The sequence below is a fragment of the Rissa tridactyla genome, chromosome 1, assembly GCF_028500815.1.
Source record: "Rissa tridactyla isolate bRisTri1 chromosome 1, bRisTri1.patW.cur.20221130, whole genome shotgun sequence".
NCBI classification, from domain to species: Eukaryota; Metazoa; Chordata; class Aves; order Charadriiformes; family Laridae; genus Rissa; species Rissa tridactyla.
In genome coordinates this window covers 185,317,419-185,340,200 of record NC_071466.1, presented here as the reverse complement: position 1 = coordinate 185,340,200, position 22,782 = coordinate 185,317,419, and the positions used below count along the sequence as shown (strand labels likewise).

Below are 22,782 nucleotides of genomic sequence, written 5' to 3'. Positions count from 1 at the left end.
CGCCCACCCCTGCGCCCCTGCAGCTTCTTTCTGCATCCGCCGGCTCCCCGGGAGGCTGCAGGGTGAGCGGGCTCAGGGACATAACACCGGCTACAGGAAAAAAAGCACAAACCCTGAAGATTTGTGAGCCAGGCCAGTGTGCAGGGTAGCAGGTGAGTATGGCTGAGCTGCAGCGGGAGGACGCAGAGAAAACGTCGTGCAGTTACATTTTCAGTTACGCTCTCCAGTATCGAAGGCAAACCATAGTTTAGTAACACTAATGCATCAGTTGGCTGCCATACTCACTGCCATGAGACTGCAGCATTTCTCATTGTTTCTTTATCACCGCATCTTTCAAAAATTCTCCCCTCTTTTGTACTTTCAGAAAATCCCACTGTAAAACTGTATGGTAGTCTATTTGCGAGGCTGGGTGAAAAGGACCTAAGTACTTCCTCTGAAATCAGTTCATCTTTACAGTCCCTGAGATCATATGGGAAACTCTATAAAGTAAACGAAAACCAAAGACATTTCTTTGTGAGAAAAAAAAGAGACGTGCTAAGAAGTTTGCAAAACCTTGTGAGAATTTGAAAAGTGAATGGTTTTGGGTGCCTGTGGAGGAGGGGAGAAGAGAAAGCTCCAATGCATTAGTCTGAAGGAGAGCGGAAGAAGTGAAAGCAGGAAAGATTTCGCAGAGAAACTTCCGGAGTTTTATCTCTGTGTTATTGGACTATGTATAATAACTCACTGTGCACAGACAGGGGAAGAACCATGTCTAGTCACTTCATCAAGGGAAAAGTCTGCATCACACAGGCAACTCGACTCAGATAACAGCGGAACTGACAGAAACAAAATAATCTGTAAAAGCGCTTTAGGTTCCAGTATTTATAAAAATAAGGCAATCAAAGTAGTTACTCCAAGTAGTTGCTGATGCCTTTTTCAGAAGGATTTCATGGTTCCCCAAAGTTTCTGGATGGCAAAGACAGGATCCGATTCTTTCCCACACTTATCCATGTGCGAGTAAGAAAGGAAATACTTCAGAGGTTTAGTTTTAGTCAAGTTGCTGCTAGAAAATGCAGAAGAGAAGATGACTGCTGTGCCCTGCCAAACTAAAATTTGCAGGGGAAGACAGATGGATATTCTAGCAGTTAGCCACGCTCAGACATAATAACCGTCATAGGGCTTCTCCACTGGGACTCAGAGATAAGCAGTGTGTTGATCCAAGATAGGGATTGTTTAAACGGGTTGAGAAATTTAACCACAAGATGGAAACCGGCTCTGTTAAGTGCAGGAGCAGTGAAGTGCTGCATTTGACCTACCATGATGGGCGGAAATCTCTGGCAGCAAAAGCCCAAAACCATTTGTTTTACCTTAAACTACTGACTCGGTTTTGAGACACAGCTCATATGTTAGTGTGACCCAGCTGGTGACATGCCCTGTATTTTCCTTGGTAGTTTAGAGGAACTTGTTGAAGAGCTTAGGGCTGGGTCATGGAAAAGGAAAGGCTGCTGCGTTTCTGCCTTATGATCAATTTGGGGTTGAAGTCAACTGTTTAAGGTCTGAAGGAGCCATGAATGTATATGAAATATGGCATACCTGAAATTAGTGCACAAAAGAAATGGAGATTAAAGGCCAGCTTGCTGCAGCTACCAGAGTGAGTACAGGCTTCCGAAGCACAATGCGCAAGAGGAATTTGGAGAATCCTGGACCTTTCTGGGACCAAGAAAAATAATGTAGGTGCGGGAATCGATATTGGTTCTTGCCTTGTTTACTAGAAGATGGACTTGTGGGCTTCATTTCACCATTTGACTTTTTATTGTCTTTCCAGGTAAGTCCAAGTAGATTGGAAGAGAGTGTACCCTTCATTCCCACACACGCAGACACACACAGAGTCACCCCAAACCATGACCATTACAACAAGCATTACTTCAAAATGCTTCTCGGGACGCCCGTGGTTTTAATAATCTGATTAGAAGAACTTAAGTCTTATCGTGCTCATCTTTGCAGTAAGGCGACAGACCCATCTGATCTCTGGGAAGAGGGTAGGTGCCAAAATCCGGCGGAAGCAGGAAGCCTGCAGCCCCTCTGAGCTGGGTGATGGCAGGAGGCTACTGATGGTCCCCATGGGCAGTCGATTGGCCTTAGTACAGATTTCATCATTTCCTGATTTCAAGACATTTTGGCTTGATCTCTGTGGGAGGGACAGTCCTGGTGCTTCTCCTCATCAGGAAATACCTGCATCCAGCACTGGCCTCTGGTAACTCTTCAGCAGCTTCTTGTGACACTATGGTTTCCTTGGAAATGGAATACCATGGTATTCTTTGGAACTTCCTCACTTGTTTCCCAGAAAAACACATCCCCCTTATGCCATTTTCATTTGGAGTCCATTAATCCTTGCAGAGCAACAGTTTCACAGCTGATGCCTCCCTGATTGCGTCTAAGGAGCAAGGCAAATAATTTGGCAGTGGCTATTTTCAAACCTGTCTTCTGAAGGTCTTTATGCTGGATGCTGCCATTTTCTGACGGACACGGAGTGAACCTCTGTTCATGCTCTCTGTGGCTTCTCTCCATGTTTCCACAAAGTTGAGGCTCTGCTGTTATTTTTTTGACCGCTGTCTTTTTTTCCCTTAGCCATGGCGCTGGGGCGTGCTCCCTGTGTCCTGCCCACGGTGGAAATGCCTGCCCATCACCAGTTGTATTCATCATGCAAAGTCCTCAGTGGAGGTTGAAGCCAGGTCGCCAGGTGACACGGCCGCAGGCAGGGTGAGGTGCCCAGCGGGGCAGCTCCCAGTCCGTGGCCACCACTCGTGAGACCTGTCTGTCTGCTCTCTATAGTGACCTGGACTCCAGCCCTGAGATACACTGCACCAGCGGATTAAATCATTTCACTGAAGTGGGCAGGAAGGAGGAATATTGGCTGTTCATCAACTGGTTTTTATTTTAACAAAAAGTAGACACGTGGTTGACCACGTTAGTCGCAGCCCAATAACTGCTGAGAGTTTGGGAATACCCACAGCACCTCACCTGGCTCCATTTGATTTTGCTGTAATCATCGGAGTTGTTTGGAGATGATGTAAAGAAGATTTTTAAAGATGACCAAAAAGCTAGTTATATAAGCTACACTTCCTCTTCAAGACACACAATGAATTTCTATGCTATTTTTAGTGCCTATCTAACACATATTACTTACCAATTTATGTTCTGCAATTGGAAAAGCCTTTTTTCTCCCCTTTGTAATATATATATAAGTAATAATGAAAATAAAAAGTAGCACTTATTTCTAATTTAAATAACATTTTCAAACATGGTTGAAGATGCCATCTGTTACTGGGATTACCTAACTGGTCTCTTACTGGAATACATTTCTGTTCTTTTAAATGTTACCTGGCTTCAGATGTTTCTCCTGACATTTTCCATGACAAGTAACTGCAGCGAGGTGGTGTTTTTGTGCCTTTGCATGGAAAAACAATCAGCCTGGATGATTTGGCCCATTTGGGAATAAAAGTGTGGACAAGAGGACGTTTTCCCGTAGCAAAATAATGAATCATTTTTCCTGGGAAAAGTTGTCCCTCCCATTCTCTGCAGCAGGGCTTCGCGCTTGGCCAAAAGCTGGAGGGGCAAGAGGTGCCCAACCTGAATGTGGAAATGGGCTTCTCCGGGCCACCAAAGGAGTCCACGTGTGCCTGCTGGAGAGCCAGGACCTGGTGGGATGGCCAGAGAAGAAGAAGAAAAGGCTTGTACTTAGAGCAGAGGCCATAAGGAGACCAGCTGGCCAGAGGCTCGGAAAAGCAAAGGAAGATGTTTCTAGCTGTGCCTGGGTGAAGTGAATGCGGAAGGGTGGGAGCTGGACTTGGGCAGGCACGTAGTCAGGAAGGTAGTAAGATGAGGCAAGGCAGCTCGCAGGAGGAGCTGGGAGAGGTGGTGTTGCTGGGACTGGGGTCAGAGTAAGAGTGATGGAGCTGACAAGGAGTCATGGCAGCCAAAAGCAGCTGTGCAAGAAGACAGAAGGAAATGCATGTAAAAGCAGGTCCAGCTCAAGAGGCTGAAACCAGAAAGGCTGAGGAAGCGGGTGCTGGGCGCACCTGCAGTGGAGATAGGATAGTGCATCCACATTCATGGAAGATGAGGCCTGGGGGCTCCCTCGTGGCACCTCGGCTCCTTCTGGCGCTGAAACTTGGGCTTACACCAGCCACCCTCTGCTCTCTTTCTCCAGGAAGGAAACCTGGGCACACAGACTGAATGGGAGCTGTGCTGCCCTACAAATGGGTACACGAGCTGTTCCCAGCGGGGAAAAAGAGGTAAACTTCAGGAGAACCAGAAGAAAGTAAAGATGCCATCTCTCACCTGCAGAGGCCTCAAGAGATTCCCAAATCTCAGCATTGTGAATGAACCCTAAGCGACAGCTTGTCCCTCTTCTGGAGCAAAGGCCTTGTGGTGGGTGAAGAGGTTCAAAGAATGATACTGTCACACAACATCATTTCTGGTTTTTTTTTTTTTTTTTTAATCATTGCACTGTCTCATTCCTCACACAGGGTGAGCCAGCTCTGGGGAGGAATCAGAAGTGTGTAGAAAAGACGACTTCACGTAATATTTAAGTTGATGGAAATGCCTGGCTGGGGAGAGGCGGGCTTAATTGGTCAACTAGCGGAGTGGCGTTCTAGGGAAAGGGCTTCTCCACTGCTGTGAAATTCCTGTGGGAGGGTAGGCAAGTTCTGAAAAGGCGCATTTCCAGACATGATCACCCTTTCCAAGGGGCTAACTTGATGCTCAGGGTTCTTGTCTCAAGGATGATGCTCCCACCAAAACCTGCTTGCAGTTATGTTTCAGATGCATGTAAGCAAAGGCTGAAATACCAAATAAGCAAGTGCCAGACATTAAATTGTGGCCTCAAATGCATGGCTGCTTCACAGCGCTGCCTCTCCAACACTTCAGGTCCCCAGGTGTGCAAACTGATTAACAACTTCTTACAGGCCTGCAACATTGTGAAAATGAGTAACTGTTTGTGTTTCACAAAGATGACATTAAAATGAGACCGAGAAAGAAATGAGGACATTCATCCCTCATCAGGATGGGCTTCGGACTTTGTGCAAATACATAAACACTAAGAACACGTAGAAAACGTGGTAAAAAATAAAATAATGAATAGCTACTCAGTGGGGATTCCAGCAAAAAATTCCATGTGATCATGTAATTAAAGCAAGCTTAATTGAGGGTTTTCCTGATTTCAGGGTACTTAAATACACCTCTTTAACATTCCTTTCATATGATGTTTTGTTACATACATAACACACGGAGCTACACCTCCAGTGCCTCTCACACCCCATTTTTAATATCTGGGAAGGACAAAGATTCATATGAATTGAAACAGATTTCTGGAGAACAAAGAACTGATGTGCCGCACTTGGTTTGTATCCAATCGCTAAAATACAAATGAAACAGACCCACCTGTTTTGAATTTTTTTTTTTATTTTTCTCCTGGAGATTCAGTTGGAGGAGAATGGCATAGGATTTTGGCAAGACTCACTCATTTGTTACACTTACACGAGATCTAACACAGAGAGTCTTGTCTCCAGATATGCCTGTACTGAAAAAATGACATAATACAGGTTCCTTGCAGAATTTAATCTCATTTTCTTTAATGTCCAGGCTTGTTCTGTTTACTCTTGTAGTGTCATAGATTGTGGACTGAGTTGTATGCTATTTTTCCCCCTATTCCTGAAAAGTGCTCATAAATAAGTTAAATAGGCAAGAAATTAAAACTAGTTTTAGTATCGTCTTTAAAGAAGACCCTTCAAATGCCTCCCCCACAAAAAGAAAACCACCACACCATTTTTTAGGATTATCTGTTTATTTATTTCCGTTAAAACAAACATACAATGTTTCATTGAAACTGTGTTGCACTCCCTGCCAACAACTGCAGCTAGAGTGTTGGCCTCTAACAATACAGTGGATATTTACATATGTACACGGATGTACCGTAGGATGCCTGAATTTGGTGGCCTAACATACGTTAGATCGTAAAAGCTGTTAAATTGCTCCATTCAGGAAATCGTAACATCCATGGTAAATTTTAGAGGAAAAGTATACATGAACCTGAACGATGCTTTTTATGGACCCAAGTGACTCCTGTGTTTATTGCAACATATACATTTGTAATAAATACACTCTTAGTGTTTTCTTACACACCTTAGGCGTAACACATTTCTTCCATCTTTGTAAGCATTGCATTTTGTTGTAAAACAATCTTTCCTTGGACAGTTGTTATACAGATGGACAACATGAACAACTCCTTGAAATGATGTAACAATCAGTAATGAGAGAGGAATATATACATAAATCCTGGATTCCAAACCTACATTATATACATTATACTTACAGTATATACACACATACAATTTATGTACATAGACTATCATAAATATTGAAAAATAGGTTTAGTTTTAATGGATTAATGCTTTATAAATAACGTTACATTTATGACTGAAATATCATGGAAGACAGTAATGTCTAACAACTGAGGTGACAAAACAGTGGTTTAATACTGAAGCTGCTCTTTCAGGTGGTTTGTAATGTAGGTAACTTTAAGCAGACAGGTTTGGAAACGCAAAATTAATTAAATAAATCAGATGTTGGAAATCAACCCAGCCAAGTGGAACTCAACTGTTGCAGGTGGAGAGCCAGTCATCAAATGATGTAACACATAATGTAAAAAAACTGGAAATTGCTACATTCAGAGAATTAAGTGACATGTACGATATACTGTGAGGTGTCACAAAAATCTTCCTCCTCTCTGGCTGCTGAGAAGGACTGTGCAGTAACTTCTCACTTGCACCTCCTTCCTCTTCCCGTGGTTACGGAGAGAAGGGAGGCTATTTCTCTCTTTTCTTTCTTTTTAAATGCTGTCAAGGGAAGCGCTTCATCCCTTATGTGCTACAAATTGCTCAAAGGTAGACGACATTTTAATCCTCTTCCGCCTTTCTACGTTGGCGGAGAGGAAGAGGAAAAGCTGCCAAAGTACTGAGGAGGCACACGCTCAGCACTTCTGTGGAGATCAGGTAACATGGGATAGTTCGCCATGGATGTACAGTACCTGAGGCAGAGAAGTACCTAAGGAGCGTTCGTCAGTGCTGACTCCAGGATCGTTAACTGCCAGTTGAGTACCACCGAACTAATAATACGAACAACACAAGAGGAATCTTAACTTCTCATTACAGTTTTACGCTACAGACTTAGTGACCAGTACTTACAGTCATGCAGAAGTATCAATACAAAATACCTGCAATTTTTTTTCATAGATATTAAATGGCTGGGCAGAAATTGACATTATCTGCCAAACAGTGACTATCATTTAGCTTTGTTCCTGATTAATTCTACAAGAGCAAAAAAGTCTCAGGCACTGTTTAATTGATGGATGACAGGCCCTTATTGTTCCCTCTGACACGATGACTGTTATCAGTCTGTAAATCAGATTTTGAACGCATCGTGTCAGATGAAGACAGTCGACCACATTGCCATGATTATTTCATTAATAATCTCTATCTAGGCTTTTGTACCCAGTATTGTTGCGTTTGAGAACCTCTTATAAGCCAAGTACGCTGTTAAACAAGTGTTACTTCTCTTCAACCTGGGATAAGAATGAAAGAGTAAACATGCACTAGAAACAAAACAGCTAATCACAACCATACAGCACCTGTTTCATCAGCTAGCTAGCTAGGGCTCATAAGAAACTTACCTATTTCTGAAGCAAACAAGTATGAGATGACTATCCAGTCTATGAGGTTATCTTTAATAGTACTATACAGTATAAATTGGAAGAGGAATCCCAGTTGCGTATGCGAAGAGAGTTTGTACCAAGCATGAAATACTGGTGCAGTTATTCTGTGGATTTGACTCAGAAACAGAATAGTCAAGTAATTCAAAATCCAATAATGGATGAGTAATTTGAGAAATACTGTACAGTTTTTGAGTATTATACAACTAGTAAACTACATTAGGACCTTTTTGTTTTCCTACAGAGTGTCAAGATAGATTGGACAGAAGAAAAAAATCCAACAAACATTGCTACAACTGAAAATGGACCTTATTAATAAAAAGAACTCCAGGAGGGAGTTTTATATTAATGGCGCGATATTCCAGAGCCATTGAGTTCATATCTACAACAGAAAAAACACAAAAAGGCAAAACCCCCCAAACCCTGTTTTACCCAATTGCACTATTGAGTACCTCAAGAAGGGAAATGTCAACGCCATCTTTACGATTTCTTAGATCAGCTACGTTTTTCTCAAACGTACCCGTTCTAAAGGGTGGATTTTTTAAAGCTTGAAAATTTGGGTTTCCACACCATTTCTGGGAACTAAGGTAACTGTAGTTACTTAAGTAAGGTGATAAATTATTTTCAGGATTATTTTCACTCTACTTTGAACCAAGTGAATTTCATGGGAAGCATTTATAATTAGAGAATTTTGACTTCAATTGGGTCATTTTCTATTTTGGTCATTAGAAATATTTTTTAAAATAAAATTTCTTCTAATTATGCCTCTAGATTTAATTTAGGACGCTGATTAAATATTTTTATGAGCTCTTCTATGTTATTCTTTTTAGAAAAATGTTTCTTAAAGTCAAAATAGTGCTTTTGAGGTCCATAAGAATTTTTGGTACAAAAAATAATAGCGTTTCTCTCTCTCTCTCATTGGTTATTTAAACACTTCGCTGTAAATTAAAGAGTTATTTCTCACATCAAATGGTTCCATTAGGCACATTCAAGTAAAATAACAAAATATCCAAGTAACAATGACGAAAGCCAAACATGGCTTGATAAAAGTCTACGGAGAGTTCTGTCCATTCTCTGGAATGGAATAAAGTTGTCACTTCCTTCAGCCAGACACCCACGTGGTTTGATGTTAAAATCCACTTCCATCATGCAGAATAGTTTCTTAAAGGCAGAGTTCGGGTATTCTACAATCAGAAGAACCATCAACAAAGAATCTGCATTTTAAAGGAAGCTGAATAGCTCATTTTGTTTCTCAGTGGTACTGAGTGAACACTGGCATTTGAAGTGGAGGATTAGAGATTAAACCAGGACAGTTAATGGCCATCAGATGCAACATTCTGGGTCCAGTCTAGAATAATCAGTGTCATACACCCAGTCATCACAAGTATACCACTTAGAAAGAAGAACGCAGCCTGAAAAAAGAAAACATAAAAGAAATACTTCAGTTTCTGCTACTATATCCATGAAGTCATACCCGTTTACGGCACAAAGGCCATCGCTTATGGAGGACAAAGTAAAAAAGACAAGACATCACAGTAAACTAGGAGCTAGGTATCTTTCTCATACTTGGGGTCCTTTTTCAAATAAAGAAGTACACTTATTTTCAGCATAGCAGACCTCACCCTCAACTGAGAGGTAACTGCTGATACCAGTCAGGCTGTACCACTGTGCTGACTTGATTCTGACTCAGTATGTCGACGATTTGGTTCTTGGTCAGTATGTCTAAGAACAGTAAGAACACCAAGATCATTCAGGATGACCCAAATGATCAGTGGAGGTAAGTTTTTATGGGGTAAATTAGGCAAGTAAGTCTTGAAAGAAAGTTTAAAGGAGGACAAGACTTTTTCAGTATAGCTCTTACAGGCAATCTATTGAAATCTGGTTCTTTTCAGCAACAGAATGACCCAACTACTGTTGAGTTTGGGGGGTAAGAGAAGTCACTGAAGTCACATCACTCTCCTCAGTTTTGAGTACCTGTGCAACTCCCACATGTTAACTAAGATAACGTTAAGTGCCAGGTGACTACCTTCACGAGGACTTCAAAATTCTTAATTGTGAAGAAGAAAACTAAAGTTCTTGCCCTGAATTAGTAAGCAAGTGTAACTATTACATATTTGTCTCTACATACCCCAATCTTTTGCACTGACTTCATTGGTTCCTTCTTCACTAATTTGATATAGAAGGCAGAAGGAAGTATGAAGATCAGCATGGCAGCCGCAGATGCACCTGTATTTAAAAAGCGTAGGAATAAATATTCATAAACAGGTAAATATAATTTAATTAGATCGCAACGGCATTTTCTAAGATTTGAAAGACTACTTGAACTGATGTGGAAATGCTTACCGATGAATCCAAAGATGTCTCGGATAGTAGGGACAAAGATAACAAGCATGTTGGTAAACGCCAGAAGAGCAACTGTAATGGAACAGTGACGCCACCATCTAAACTCCTTCCCTGCCCACAACAGCTGGGTGATGGAACTGCGGATCTTTTGAAAAGGGGGAAAAAAAAAGAAGACAGCTTAGTCTTCACTGTGCAAGCCAGTGACTGTCAGCTGAATTAGACCTTCCTTATGAAAGTATTTTAACAACATTTTCCTGTACAGTTCAGATTTTAATAGGAGTTGAAAGACATTAAAGTATTTTTTTATTTAAATATTTACTTCCTGCAAAGGCAGGTCTGTGTTTCTGGTTTGTTTCTCTTTTCAGTGACTGAGATTTTCAAAGCACAGCCAGTAGTGGAGAAAACACAAGGAAAAACATCTGTTTTTAACAAAAATAAATCCCAGGGATTTTTGTAACATCTAAAGATGCTGGTCAACAATATACATCTAAACAGGCAGAATTCACGTTCACAATGTACCTACAAAAACACTCTGACTTTTGTAAGTTGATAATACAACAGCGCAAGTACTTTTATAAAGGGGCAATCTGTTTGACTCCTCCAATTAAACCACACCAGGAAAACAATGCAACTGAACGCATTTGTATCTACTGCTTTGCAAATGTTGCCTAGTTATTTAATATATTTGAATTAACAGTATAGAGCCATTTCACCAAGCTTATTAGAATAAATTTCCTTTTCCAGTTAAGAGAAAAATTCTATAAGTGGGTGTTGCCAAATCAGTAAATGACTGCAGCAGGACAGGTGATGAACACAAAAAAATGGCAGTAAGATTAAAAAAATAAATTACTTACTGGGAAAATAACTACAGGTACAGTAAGGGTTACAGCCATAAGTACAGCGAGACGCACAATAAGAAGAAGAACATCAGCACCCAGATAAGCAGAGTAGGTGTGAAGCAGCTCTGGTTCCACATTTCCTATAAAGAAAACAGTATTTTAATTAGATGTAGTCAACATACTTCTCACACAACTGCTTCTGCTCTAAATCCTAAGCGAATTTTACAGTTACAGCACTGTGAATTGAAAGCCTCAACAGCTCCTGTAAGCACATCTCCATTTTACACAGGGATAACTTGGAGGCACTAAATCTGGTTTAATCCAATTTTAATCCTGTGCCTTGGGCCTAATTCTGCTGCTGATCTCCTTTTGGGTCTGCACTTATAAAAGTACTAAAAAAAACCCCAACAAACAGTGTATATTTAGAACCCGTAGTAAACGCTCGCTCTAACTTAAAATAATACTGTGGTTTTGCGGAATGTAATTCATTTAAAAGAAAGCAGAGAAGGCAATATTCACCATAAAATGTCAGGTATCCAAAAAGAGCAGCCAATAAATACATGAGGAACATGGCAAAAAAAGATACATAGGACACATTCATCATTCTTTTACGGCTTCGGCTACAAGAAAGAGAAAAAGAAACATTGTCAGCAATGAGAACATACTGTTTTACACTGCTTTTATTCGTTTAGTGAAATTACAGGCACACATCTAACATTTACCTTTTCAGTTCTTCATAGATAGGAAGAATTGCAGGATGGCAGACAAAAGAAAACGTTAGGATTGGGACAGCATAGACAGTCTGAAAAACAGAAGTATCTTTCTTAAGTATCTCAACAGACATTATAAATTTAGTTTTAAAAAACTCAGCGGTAGATTTTTCAGTTTTGACTTAGGCATTGCTTTAGTTTGTCTTAAAGACTAGCTGTTCTTTACAACTGAAACTTTGGCAAAAATTAAAACAAGTTCATATTTTCTTAAACCCAGACCCCGAGGTACCACATACTCTCAAATCTCACTGAAGTCCACGCTGAGCTGAATATATTTGCATTCAGAATTATGTTCTGCATCTCACAGGCTTAACCCATTATAGCCTGGTCTTGGTATTGGCTATTACACACACTCCTTCCCCATGTGTGGAGATTCACCACTGTAATTAATTGGGAGCATTCAAGACTGTGACTGGGAAGTTAAAATCTATTCCAAATCCTGGCATACATTTCCCATTTGCATGCTTTTACTATTTACTTCACCTTCTTCTGCCGTTTACTTTCTAAAACGCTTTACTAACTTACTTGAATGGAACTTGAGAAAAACCGTGCTGGAGAATGAGAGATGCGCTTATTGCCACTCATCTCAGGCAGGCACCTCACACTCCTTTAATTCCCGTGTGTTTGGAGTGTGGAAACACCCAGTCTACAGAAGGTAAACAGTGCCTAACTCTACTGGAACAGAAAGTCTTAGCACATCCCAAGTTTACAACTGGGCAACTACTTGAAGGAAAAATGATCTAATTTATCTGCTATGTATTTAGTCTCTCTCAAGTTATTTTCAACAGAGAGTCCGATTTTTAGCCAGTTACCTGTGAATTGAAGATGAAATATTTTGGCTTGCACATATCATCACTTGTTATGTTTTCATTTACTAAAGGCGCCACTGTCAGATTTGCTAATGTCATGTTCATGAAGTCACTGTCCATTGGGCAAGGAATCTGAAACATCTTCCAAATTACCTAGAAAAAAAGCCATGTATTTATTGTTACTTTGACTAATGCAAATTGTGAAACTTTTCAGAAACTATGTTTAGTTTCACTTTGAAATGCAGCTTTACAAGCCTGGAAGCCTACAAGATTATACTTACAACAATCAGAAAGAAGACCATGCAAAGCAAGGAAAAGCCGCTGGTATAGCCCAAATACCCTGTGTTCAAGAAAGAGAAAAAAATCTAAGGTACAATAAACAGAAACACCATCCCTGTCATAACATTATGCCAAAATATATTCTGCCAGTGATCTCTTTAGATTGCCATTTTCTTAGTGTTACATAGAAAAAGTTAATTATTCATTGACTTTCCGCTAATCTCAACCCAGATCTGAAAGTTCTCAAAGACAAATTAGGGTCTGTACATACAGTGAGTCTGTAATATTAAACTTACTTGTAATATTAACTCACAAAAAAAACCCCACAACAAAACCACCACACCACCAAGTATGTGAATTTTTTATTATATACTAAGAATGATTATAGAATTAATTCTAACAGAATGCACTATGAGATAACTTAGCCTTTTCCCTTTGGTTTTTGTTGATTCATTTAATTTGTAGAAAGTCGTAACTTGAGAAAGTAATTCACATTGAGACTCTTAGTACTACAGGATTCTCTGAACGAATAGTATGTTAACTGAATGATTCACATATATTACTGGATTACAGCTATTTCAGATACAGCATCTGGTATGAATATTCTGCTACTGTTTGGGATGTAAAATGAAAAAGGTGACTTCTATTTACATTGCAAAGACATTTTAACTGCCCAGGGCTAGCATCCCTATTCTTTTGAGACTGCTATAGGCTCTAATAGTTAACACTCTTAGCTAATAATATTATACTATTTCACTACCAACCAAAATAGGTCAAATGTTGTGATAAGAACACAGAGTTACTGTTGAGCCTTGTTCTAACGCTATCCTATCTATTGTCCTTCTACTTTCCATAAATACATCTGTCACTTAAAATACTTGTCCTCATCTTTTTTTTTCTTTTTTGAAGTAGACTGACAGCAAATACCTAAACACTGATTAGTCCCAAGAGACAAGTTTGGAGGCAACTGTTAATTCACATAGTACTTCAAGACCCAAACGTTATATCAACCCCTTTCCTCACAGTATTTTCAATATGTTTTTATTTTGATTGTACTGTACTGCTTACCTAAATTTTTCAGTAAGGACAGGGGAAGAATGAGGATGACAGACACCAGCAGCACTAAATAGTCGCCGTTAAGATACCATTCTCTGTAGAAAAAAGGTAATATTTGTAAGTAAACAAAGTATTTAAAAATTACGACATTTGCAGTTTAGGCTTCACTCTTATTTCTCCTAAAACATATGGCTTCTTAAAAAAAATGTAGTACCTCATGTCACAAAGGATTAGCGTTCAACTTACTATATGGACCTAAAGCCCTACAATACCTTCTCATCTCACCCCAAACCTGCATTGTGCCTTTCCTTTAGTGTCCTTTTCTAAAATTAATGTGCATCTGAAAGTCAGAAGACAGGAAAATAAATGACTGGTCAGAAAAAAAGTCAACTGGGATCAATCACGTAAAAACAGTAATTTGCTTAAATGTTGGTTCCCAACTCTCCAGATGTTATTAGAATATTGCAGGGCCCCAGCAGGGTGGTGAGCCACTTTTAATGGAAATAAAATTCTGCTGGGTACCCTGTGGGAGTTAAAGAAAAACAGGTGAGGGCTGGAGTTAAGGCAGTAGCTCAAGCCCACTGGCTGAGAAAACTCCAACCAGCACTGGGAGTCTCTTGGAGGCACGTTTAGTCCCTTTACGTAGGGAAACTATGATAAGAACCTCAGAAGATTTTTTTCCTTCAGTTCATTTTTGCCATTCATTGCATAAGAAGCAGCAGCAGCTATTTTTTAACAAAACATTTTTGACTCTTAGATGATTAACATCTTCCTTTGAAACGCAGAAAAACAAAGTTAGATTCGTGGAAATATAATGCAATTTCACTGAACTGACAGAAAAACTTGAGTATTTAACTATGGCAGTTTAACTGCTTTCTCCATCTGTCCTACAAGAACATTCTATACGCTTTAAGCAATTCAAGCAACACTAAGCATTTATTCCCAAATATTAATACTTTATATCCTGTTATGGTATCAGATAAGAGTATTTATTTTTAAATGGACTGTCAACTATTTAGGTAAACAAAAAAAAGTCAATGACCCAATTGGCAAATTATGCATTCAAATTCAATTGCTGAATTATAAGCCTGTATATGCTTGCGGAAATATGGAATAACTTTAACAGATTTGCTCTGGATTTATGTAGTAAATGCAAAAACAATTTGGTCCTCTCTTTACCCAGTTTTATCTGGGATAACTAAATGTAAAAAAATTATTTTAGAAAGTTCAGATGTGTAGGACATTAACGTCACACATCTTTTGTCGTCTTTTTTTTAAAAAAAAAACGTAGTCTCATGGTAAATTTAAAAGAAGTCACAGCACAGAGATTCCTTGCATTTGATACAGTCACACGAACGCGCACTGTTATTGTGCATGCCCCACATGGAGACCATCAGGACTTTCAGACCAAGGACATAAAGACTTTTCCTGTGCTGAAGAGTAAAGAATGGGATTGCACAGCTTTAAAATACAGCTGACTATTTTAAAAATTGCTAAACGAATTTTTATAATGGAGCTAGTATTTGAAATGTTGTTTCAGAATTCCAGAATACCTCCTACAGTAAGCATTATTTTGGGACATTTAAACAGGTTAAGTGCTTACATTTTAGGCACCAGGCTGCCAGAGTGGAATCCATGCCAATGGTAGCCACCCAGACTCCCCTAAGCAACGCATGGAGAGAGTCAGTTAAATGGAGTCCACAATTGCCAGAGCACTGAGAAAAGACTGACTTTAAATCAGTGTACAGCTACCTAGTACCAGCCAACAAGAACACACTTAAGATACCAATCTCATTTTTTCTTAAATTTTGTCTGCCAGATATTGCAGATCAGCAGCTGTATCCAGAGAGACTGAGAGCCTTTAACTTTCCCTCTTGAACTGCAACCAATTTTGAATTCTACTCTGGAGATGGGACAGTTAAAAATATTTGCCTCCAAGCCCCCTTGTAAATACTGGCTACTCCAGGGACTTTCTTAAGAAGTGGAAAATAAGGCCTTGAATTCAGCCAAAGGAGGGAAACAAACCTTCCCAGGACAGAATTTGTAAACATTACACTGTTAAGTAAATATTCTTTGAGTACATTAAAAAAAAAAAAAAAAAAAAGATGGCTATCACCGTTGTCATGACAATATCTATCAGCAAGCTGTATGAACACCACCAAATGGCTTGAACCCCTGGGGGAACAGAGGCAGAAAAATGCCTACCTTCTGAACTCAGGCTTAGGTGTAAGTTGGAGTCTTGAGCTGCTCAGCCCTCTCAAGACTGGGACACTTCAGGACAAGGCACAGAAGTACAACTCTGAAGAGTGAGATTTATAGCACTTAACTCTATCCATCTGAAGTCAGGCATCTTGTTTTAGACAGCTGTTTTTACACACCCTCTCAACACAGAGTGATATGATAAACTGCTCTCTGGAGATGCCCAAACCAGGTATCTAAGGCAGGTGCACTGAACTCACCGCTACAGAAAATCACTTTTCTCCACTGTTTATACAAAGACCAGAGTAATGATGAGCTCAAAATCTAACTTTCAGACAGTACAGTTAGATAAAATGAATCCTACCCAAGGCACCCAAGCCTTTTAAAGCCAAGCAGGAAAGCCACTATGGAGTCAAGGTGTCTCCAGGGCTAAATGGCAATCCATGTACCATTTTAGTCTTGGGCATATAAACTCAAATGTTTAAGTTCAATGTTTAGTCCCCATGTCTTTTTGAGAACTGTTCCTTAAGACATTCATTACATAACTGCACCTTAGTCTTATATTTAATCGCTTCCCACAATATTAACACTAGAAAACCAAAATAATCAGTCCAAACCAGTTGGAACACAGTAAGAAAAAAAGAAAACAAAAATAACCAACCATAACAACATTTACCTTTCCTTATCGAGAGTATGTACTGAGTGGTACATACATTAACACTTACCTGATGTTCTTTAGAGAACAGCTTTCTGTATTATGATGCGATACCTGTATTTTTCTACCCTTTTCCCAGAACAGGCTGGATCTAAAGTGGAGCACTCAGGGGAAGGGCAAACTTACTGTATCTCTGTCTGAGTAAGAAGCTACCCTATGGTGTACCGAACGTGGTCTTCATATAAAAATATATACAGTCTCCGTATTTGTTTCTCCTAATAGTTTCTCTGATGAGGAGTTCTAACACCTACCCTGTGGTCTCTTCGATGTTCATAAATGTCTTGATGACCAATGGTAACTCATATTTCACTATGAAGAGGTAGCTTGACATAGCTGTAGGTGAATAACATCATAGATCATTACAAATATAGAATATACCACAAGATGCAAGAATCACATAACATGTTTCATAACTTCACTTGAACACAAGCAGTTAATGAACACATGTTGTGTGAAAAAAAAGTCTCCAAGAATAAGTAGGGAACAATTACTACTGACAGTACAGATTTTTTAAGATCTTGTCCTCACCTCCAATGTTCTGCATTGTAATTGATCCAGAAGCAGCAAGTTTTCCAGCCATACCAAATGCCTTCATTCCCAACTGTTCATACAATAAAGATCCTAAAAGAAAACAAAATAATCCATTGGAAGGGTGTGTGTCACAAAGATACCCTATGAAACATACCATGTGTTTGTAAAATAGTAATTGACCATACCTCCTTCATTGGCAGTCTTCAAAAGGAGATGCACTGAATACAAAGAAACTATCGAGACAAACAGCAGGAGTATCCTGGGGGGGGGGGAAATATGCAAAATTTTAATAGCCATAAATGACTTACTCTAACTTTATTAAATAAAGGCGGATCAAACATAAAATTTAATCATATTAAAATATTATCTGGGAAAACCCTGTAGATTCTAAGGCCAGCTAAAAGTGTTCTGAAAACCCAATTACTGCCTAGTTTAGAAAGGATTTTATACTAAAATGCTTTTCATTGGCATACAGAGAAATTCTAGCGTAGGATTAAGCAACGCTTATATTCAGCATTAAGGTGGCATAAGCACCGGCAAGTGTCAGGCAATTATAATTGGCTACATTTGATATAAATAATGTAACAAAGTATCAGTACAAAAGGTTTTGTATTATTGTAAGAAACTGTGTTTCTCTTGTCTTCCTATCCTCCTCCAACAGTGTGTCACCATCTATTGAACTCTTGGGTTACGACTAACTGTACCTAAAGCGAAGATTATCTCTTGGTCTTAAACAAAACAGCTTTTCAGCTTAAATCTGTGTTATGCCTTTTTTTATGTAAAAATGACACTGCAAAAACCGTAAAGAATTGACTGAAAATTCAGACGTACTGAGAGCTGATTCTTCAAATGGAAATACGTATTTATTGTCATCTAAAAAAAACCCCAACAATACTTTCTTTGCTCAAAAGTTATTCTTCATGTGTGCTTACATGGGAATCGCTAGTGGCTTGTTTATCTTCCCCACAGCTCTTACAGGCAATATCTATTATTTCCAGAAGCACATTTGCAACGTCTAAAATTCGGATCTCTCAACAAGAAATCTCTCCCACAACAAATGCACTTCCTGGAGTGGCACGCTAGGGGGGACTTCTCAGCTGCTGAAGAACACAGTGGAAAATTACAATACATTCAAAAAACCCCATGCCTTTCTTATACCAATACAAGCACTCTGCTTTATAAAAAAGCTAAGAATCAGCACATCTGCTCAAAAATGGCGAGCTCCATTTAGAGCTCCCACAGTACTCTTTACATTTGCTTTTGTGTCATTTTTAACATCAGTGAAATTAGTAAACACAGCACAAACTGGAAACAAGAACATCTGAGAAAAGCTTCACAAGATCCGCACGAGGAATCCAGGAAAGTTGTGTTACTGTGACAATTCAACCCCAACACATGCACGCAAATAAACCTCTGTATTTCTGACAGGTCGAGATTAGACAGGATTTAATTCAAGCACCGACTAGGAACAGCACAGCGAGATGTGCAAGGGTTACATTTCATTAGAGCAGCACAGATCCCGCACCCCTCAGTCCTAACCTCGAATGGCTGCCTGCAGCGTTGACAGGACCAGTCGGCAAACTCATCTCCAAGCTCACTCCGTTTCTGGCTTCCAGACCATATCATTCATTTATTTAGTGCTGACACAAGTGACAAGTCACAGCACTGACACAAGTGACTCCACAGAGCCTTCGAAGAATTTACTGCCTTTAATCAACCGCATCTGGATCTGAATCTGTAACCTGCTTATTAAAGGATGTCTGCAAAGCCTGCGGTGTCATCATAAATCCTCAGTATCGTCAGCGATTGACTGCTTTCCTGCCTTGGAACTATACAAACTACACTGAGTTTTGAAAGGTAACAAGCTGGTTTATCTTTGAAACAGTACTAACGCAAATAGATCCGAATGCAGTATCTGCAAATGAAAGGTAACTAAATGACCTCAGTACCTAATGGCTACATTGACGGTTTTGAGCACTTTTTTCTTCAGAAAAATGGACACCCATTATATAATTATATGCAAATCTGTTCAAATATCTAACCTTACATCCTTTTTTTCCTCTCCACAGAGATGTCCTAATGTGCATTATGCTGATTATCCTACACGTGCTGCAGAACATCTTTAGAGCATGAAACTGATGCGTAAAGAGATGAAGTATTTATCTCTTCTGAATTCGTGCTGCTAAATTGTTCATTCAGTCTAGCATCATCTAAGTGAATGTTTTAGCAAAAAATTAACAAATCACCACGTATTTAAAATAAAATCCTTTAGATCAAAACTTTACACATCGGTAGTTTCATCAAGAAACTTAAACACTACCCCGATATGCTGTGAGGTGTCTGTAAGTAAATCTGACCTACACCTTTCTGGAAATCTGGCAACAGAGTAAAGCCAATTTAGAACTAAATGTTACTCTTCACTTGTTCTTGAACATTCAGCATACTTATCTATTTCCAGGATAAAAATACAAAGTTCCTTAAAACATATCCATGGATTCCCATTTGCACTCGGTCACTGATATCACATGTTGTGTGAACTGAACTGCCTCCAATATATGAAAAATGTACTTTCCCAAGACATTTAGAAGCACTATACACAATAGTTTCTTCATGCTATTTCCAATTACATGACTATAGCCTTGTCTTCTACCTGGAAGCTTTTGCCAATATAGACATTCCAATAAAGATATGCTGGCTATTCCACATCCCTCCCTTGCAGGGAGACAGCAATTTTTATAGCTATAGCTGAAACCAGTTCCCTGAATTGAGCAAAAGCATGGCAATAAAAAGGATTTATTTATTCGCCTAGGTACATCGTATCTCTATAGGCACAACCGTATCAGTTGAGGAAAAGGAGACCACGTTCCTGACTGGCAGGACTGGCCACTGAGATTTTAAAGAGTAGACACAGCCAGACTTGCAAGAGACAATCAAAATACTCCTCTTCTGCTTACATTTTTCTTCTACTTCTCTATAGCCCGATCCTGTACTTTTTGTGCAATTACGACTTCCGCTAATTGAAAAGTTTCTGTTGTCATCAGTTTCAATCGGTGAACTCCGAACGAAAAAGCTAATACAGCCTTCAGTCTGTCAAGTAGGACTTGCATTTTCCGCTTGGATAATGGAATTTTCAAGGGAAGTCTATCAGTTATTCATGGAGAAACTACAGCTAAGTAAAGGAAAATTCACTGTAAAATGTTTTGTGGGTTGCAGAACTTGCAATGAATCAGTTTAATTTTTGCAAGTCCTCCTGAACCTGTCACCACGTCTTAATTTAAAACAAGCCATAAATCCTAACATGCAATGCTGCACCTACGGCAATGACTGGGTATTTTGTAAAGGTCACATTCTTACATCAAGTATTTTTCCATTATTAATTACACAGCAGAAAGATTTTTTTTCTTGATGAACCAAAATATACTTACACAAAAAGAGCAATTCCAGTGTTAGCCATGGCATAAGAAAGACCAAGGATGCCACTACCCACAATAGCATTGCTCAGATTAAATACTGACATTCCAAAGGAAGTAGTACCCGGATGCTGAGAAAAGGGAGATAGGTAATGATTAATAGAAAGTTATTACTTATTTCAGAATTAAAACAAACATAAATTTGGCAAGAAATTGGAAATGCTGTGGCTATGTACTTACATACTGAGTTTCGTATTTCTTCTTCCCAACGTTGGAGTCGAGCAAGAAATTTTGATTTTCTGGATCGATATCTGCATAGTGGCTGTAAAAAAAAAACAACCCACCCCAGCCAAACCAAAACATTGCATCGTTAGCCACGATGGTGGGGAAAACCCGCATCTCCACTTCCCATTTCTGATCCCCTTCAACATGAAACAAGAAAACCGACGGAATGACACCCCCCCCCCCGCCACCCGCTCAAACCCGAATGTCACACCCCCCCCCCCCTCCCCAGGACACGAAGCATTGCGTGTGTTTACATTCGCGGTCACTCCCGTTTTCCTGACACCCCCGGACCCGAGGTGGCCTGTCACACGGGGCTTAAACCGGGGGCAGGCTGCCCCCCCCCGTGTTGTGTGTCCCCCCGCCCCTCACCTCTTCATGGCGGCGGGCTTGGTGGGGTAGGGGTAGCTGAAGTCGTTGCTGTTGGAGCTGTAGCTGCTGCTGTCCTCGTCGGGGGAGATGTTGAACTTGCCCATCTCGGCGCTGCTCATGGCGGGAGAGGGTCCGGGGGGGTGTTTTGGTCTCTCTCTGCGGCCGCTCTTTTGTGCTGGGCGGCGGGTCCGGCCGCGCCTGCGGAGGTTGGGGAAGGGGGGGGGGGGGGGGAGAGGAGGGGGGGGAAGGAGGCGACGTCAGTGCCGCAGCGTCACGTGGCCAGCGCGCGCCCCAGAGTGGAAAAGTACCAGGCGCGCGCGGGGCGGGGGGCGCGCGGGCAGACAAAGGTGATCTCGCTCGGGGCGGGGGATGCCGCCCCCCGCCCCAACAGACAGACAGACCGACCGACAGACCGACGGCACCGGCAGCGGGCCGGGGTAGCGGCACCGCCGCGCCGCACTCACACCCCACACCCCCCCCGCCACCTCCCCGCCCAGCCCCGGGGCTGATGCAACACCGACGGGAGATTGTCACACCGGCGTCCCGCCGCCGCGTTACCTCCCTCCCTCCCTCCGGCACGGCGCATCCCGGCGTTTTCAGCGGAAAAATGCAAACCGGGTCACGGGACTGCGGCGCGCCGCGGCCGCTTGGGGTTTTGTGTTTTTTCCATCTTTCCCGGGATGCAGCAGCGGCGCATCCCGGAGCGCGTCCGCCGCCGCCGCCGGGCGAGCCGGAGGGCTGCCGCCGGACAAAGGGGGCGAGAAGCGGCCGCTGTGCCTCCGAAAACTGTCCCCACCGCGTTGCTGCCGGCCGTCGCGCCGTACCTTCTCCGCAAGAGCCTGCGGGCGAGGTGTCCCTGCCGAAGCCTCGGAAGGAGGAGATGCTCCTCTCTGGGGTGCTGCTTCTCGCGAGGGGGGAAAGCCCTTAACTATAAAAGCTCAGCGAAAGCAGAGCCCTGAATAAATAAAGGTAGGGGTAAAAAAAATAATAATAATAAAAAAATTCACTTTAAAAAAGCCAGCGGTGTAAAAAAAGGGAAAGAAAGTGTCGTGTTCCGCAGCGCTGTGGCGGCGGCGGCGTCGCTCCCGGTCTGACGGCCCCCTCGGGGCGCCGCCGCTCTTCAGGCAGGAATGCGGGCGCGTCATCGCGGAGGGGCGCGGCGCCGCCCGCCCCCCGCCGCCCGCCCGCCCTGCCCCACTGACCGCGCCGGGGTGCGGGGGGGAGGGGGGAACGGGACGGGACGGGACGGGACGGGACACCGGCGCGGTGTGTGTGGGAGCCGGTCACCGGCGGGCGCCCGGCGGGGGGTCGGGAGCGGGGCCGCCCGCACATGGCAGCGGGGGTGGCTGCCCCCGGGCGGCTCCCCCCGCCTTTGGCGGCGGGAGACGGGAGGCTGCGGTGCTTGTCAGGGGAGCGCCTCCCTCCCGCCC

General features: G+C 41.6%; 1 protein-coding gene across 4 annotated transcripts; it reads right to left on the bottom strand.

Annotated features, from left to right (window-relative positions):
* Positions 1-5,805: 5,805 nt before the first annotated feature.
* Positions 5,806-22,465, bottom strand: SLC38A2 (solute carrier family 38 member 2). Of its 4 annotated transcripts, XM_054198180.1 has the most exons (16): positions 22,177-22,460; positions 21,353-21,550; positions 20,939-21,020; positions 20,714-20,829; positions 17,474-17,547; positions 17,286-17,378; positions 17,009-17,090; positions 13,856-13,938; positions 12,790-12,848; positions 12,512-12,661; positions 11,652-11,731; positions 11,449-11,549; positions 10,945-11,069; positions 10,091-10,235; positions 9,876-9,973; positions 5,806-9,159 (listed from the first exon to the last, which is right to left on the bottom strand). In XM_054198180.1, the coding sequence occupies exons 2-16, from the start codon at positions 21,469-21,471 to the stop codon at positions 9,061-9,063; spliced, it is 1,506 nt and encodes a 501-aa protein (XP_054054155.1). In that variant the 5' UTR covers positions 21,472-21,550; positions 22,177-22,460; the 3' UTR covers positions 5,806-9,060. The 4 variants fall into 4 exon arrangements, with proteins under 4 accessions (XP_054054155.1, XP_054054145.1, XP_054054164.1 ...); XM_054198170.1 differs by having other exon boundaries at positions 9,876-10,235; positions 22,177-22,465; XM_054198189.1 differs by lacking the exons at positions 20,939-21,020; positions 21,353-21,550; positions 22,177-22,460 and adding an exon at positions 18,221-18,388.
* Positions 22,466-22,782: the final 317 nt, after the last annotated feature.

Excerpts from the sequence above, each read along its gene's own strand:
- SLC38A2 (XM_054198170.1), bottom strand. The coding sequence starts at position 21,471 with ATGAGCAGCGCCGAGATGGGCAAGTTCAACATCTCCCCCGACGAGGAC. Across the intron at positions 17,548-20,713 it reads ACTGGAATTGCTCTTTTTGT|GATACTCCTGCTGTTTGTCT; the intron begins GTAAGTATATTT and ends CCCCCCCCCCAG. Across the intron at positions 10,236-10,944 it reads TACCTGTAGTTATTTTCCCA|ATCCGCAGTTCCATCACCCA; the intron begins GTAAGTAATTTA and ends CCTTTTCAAAAG.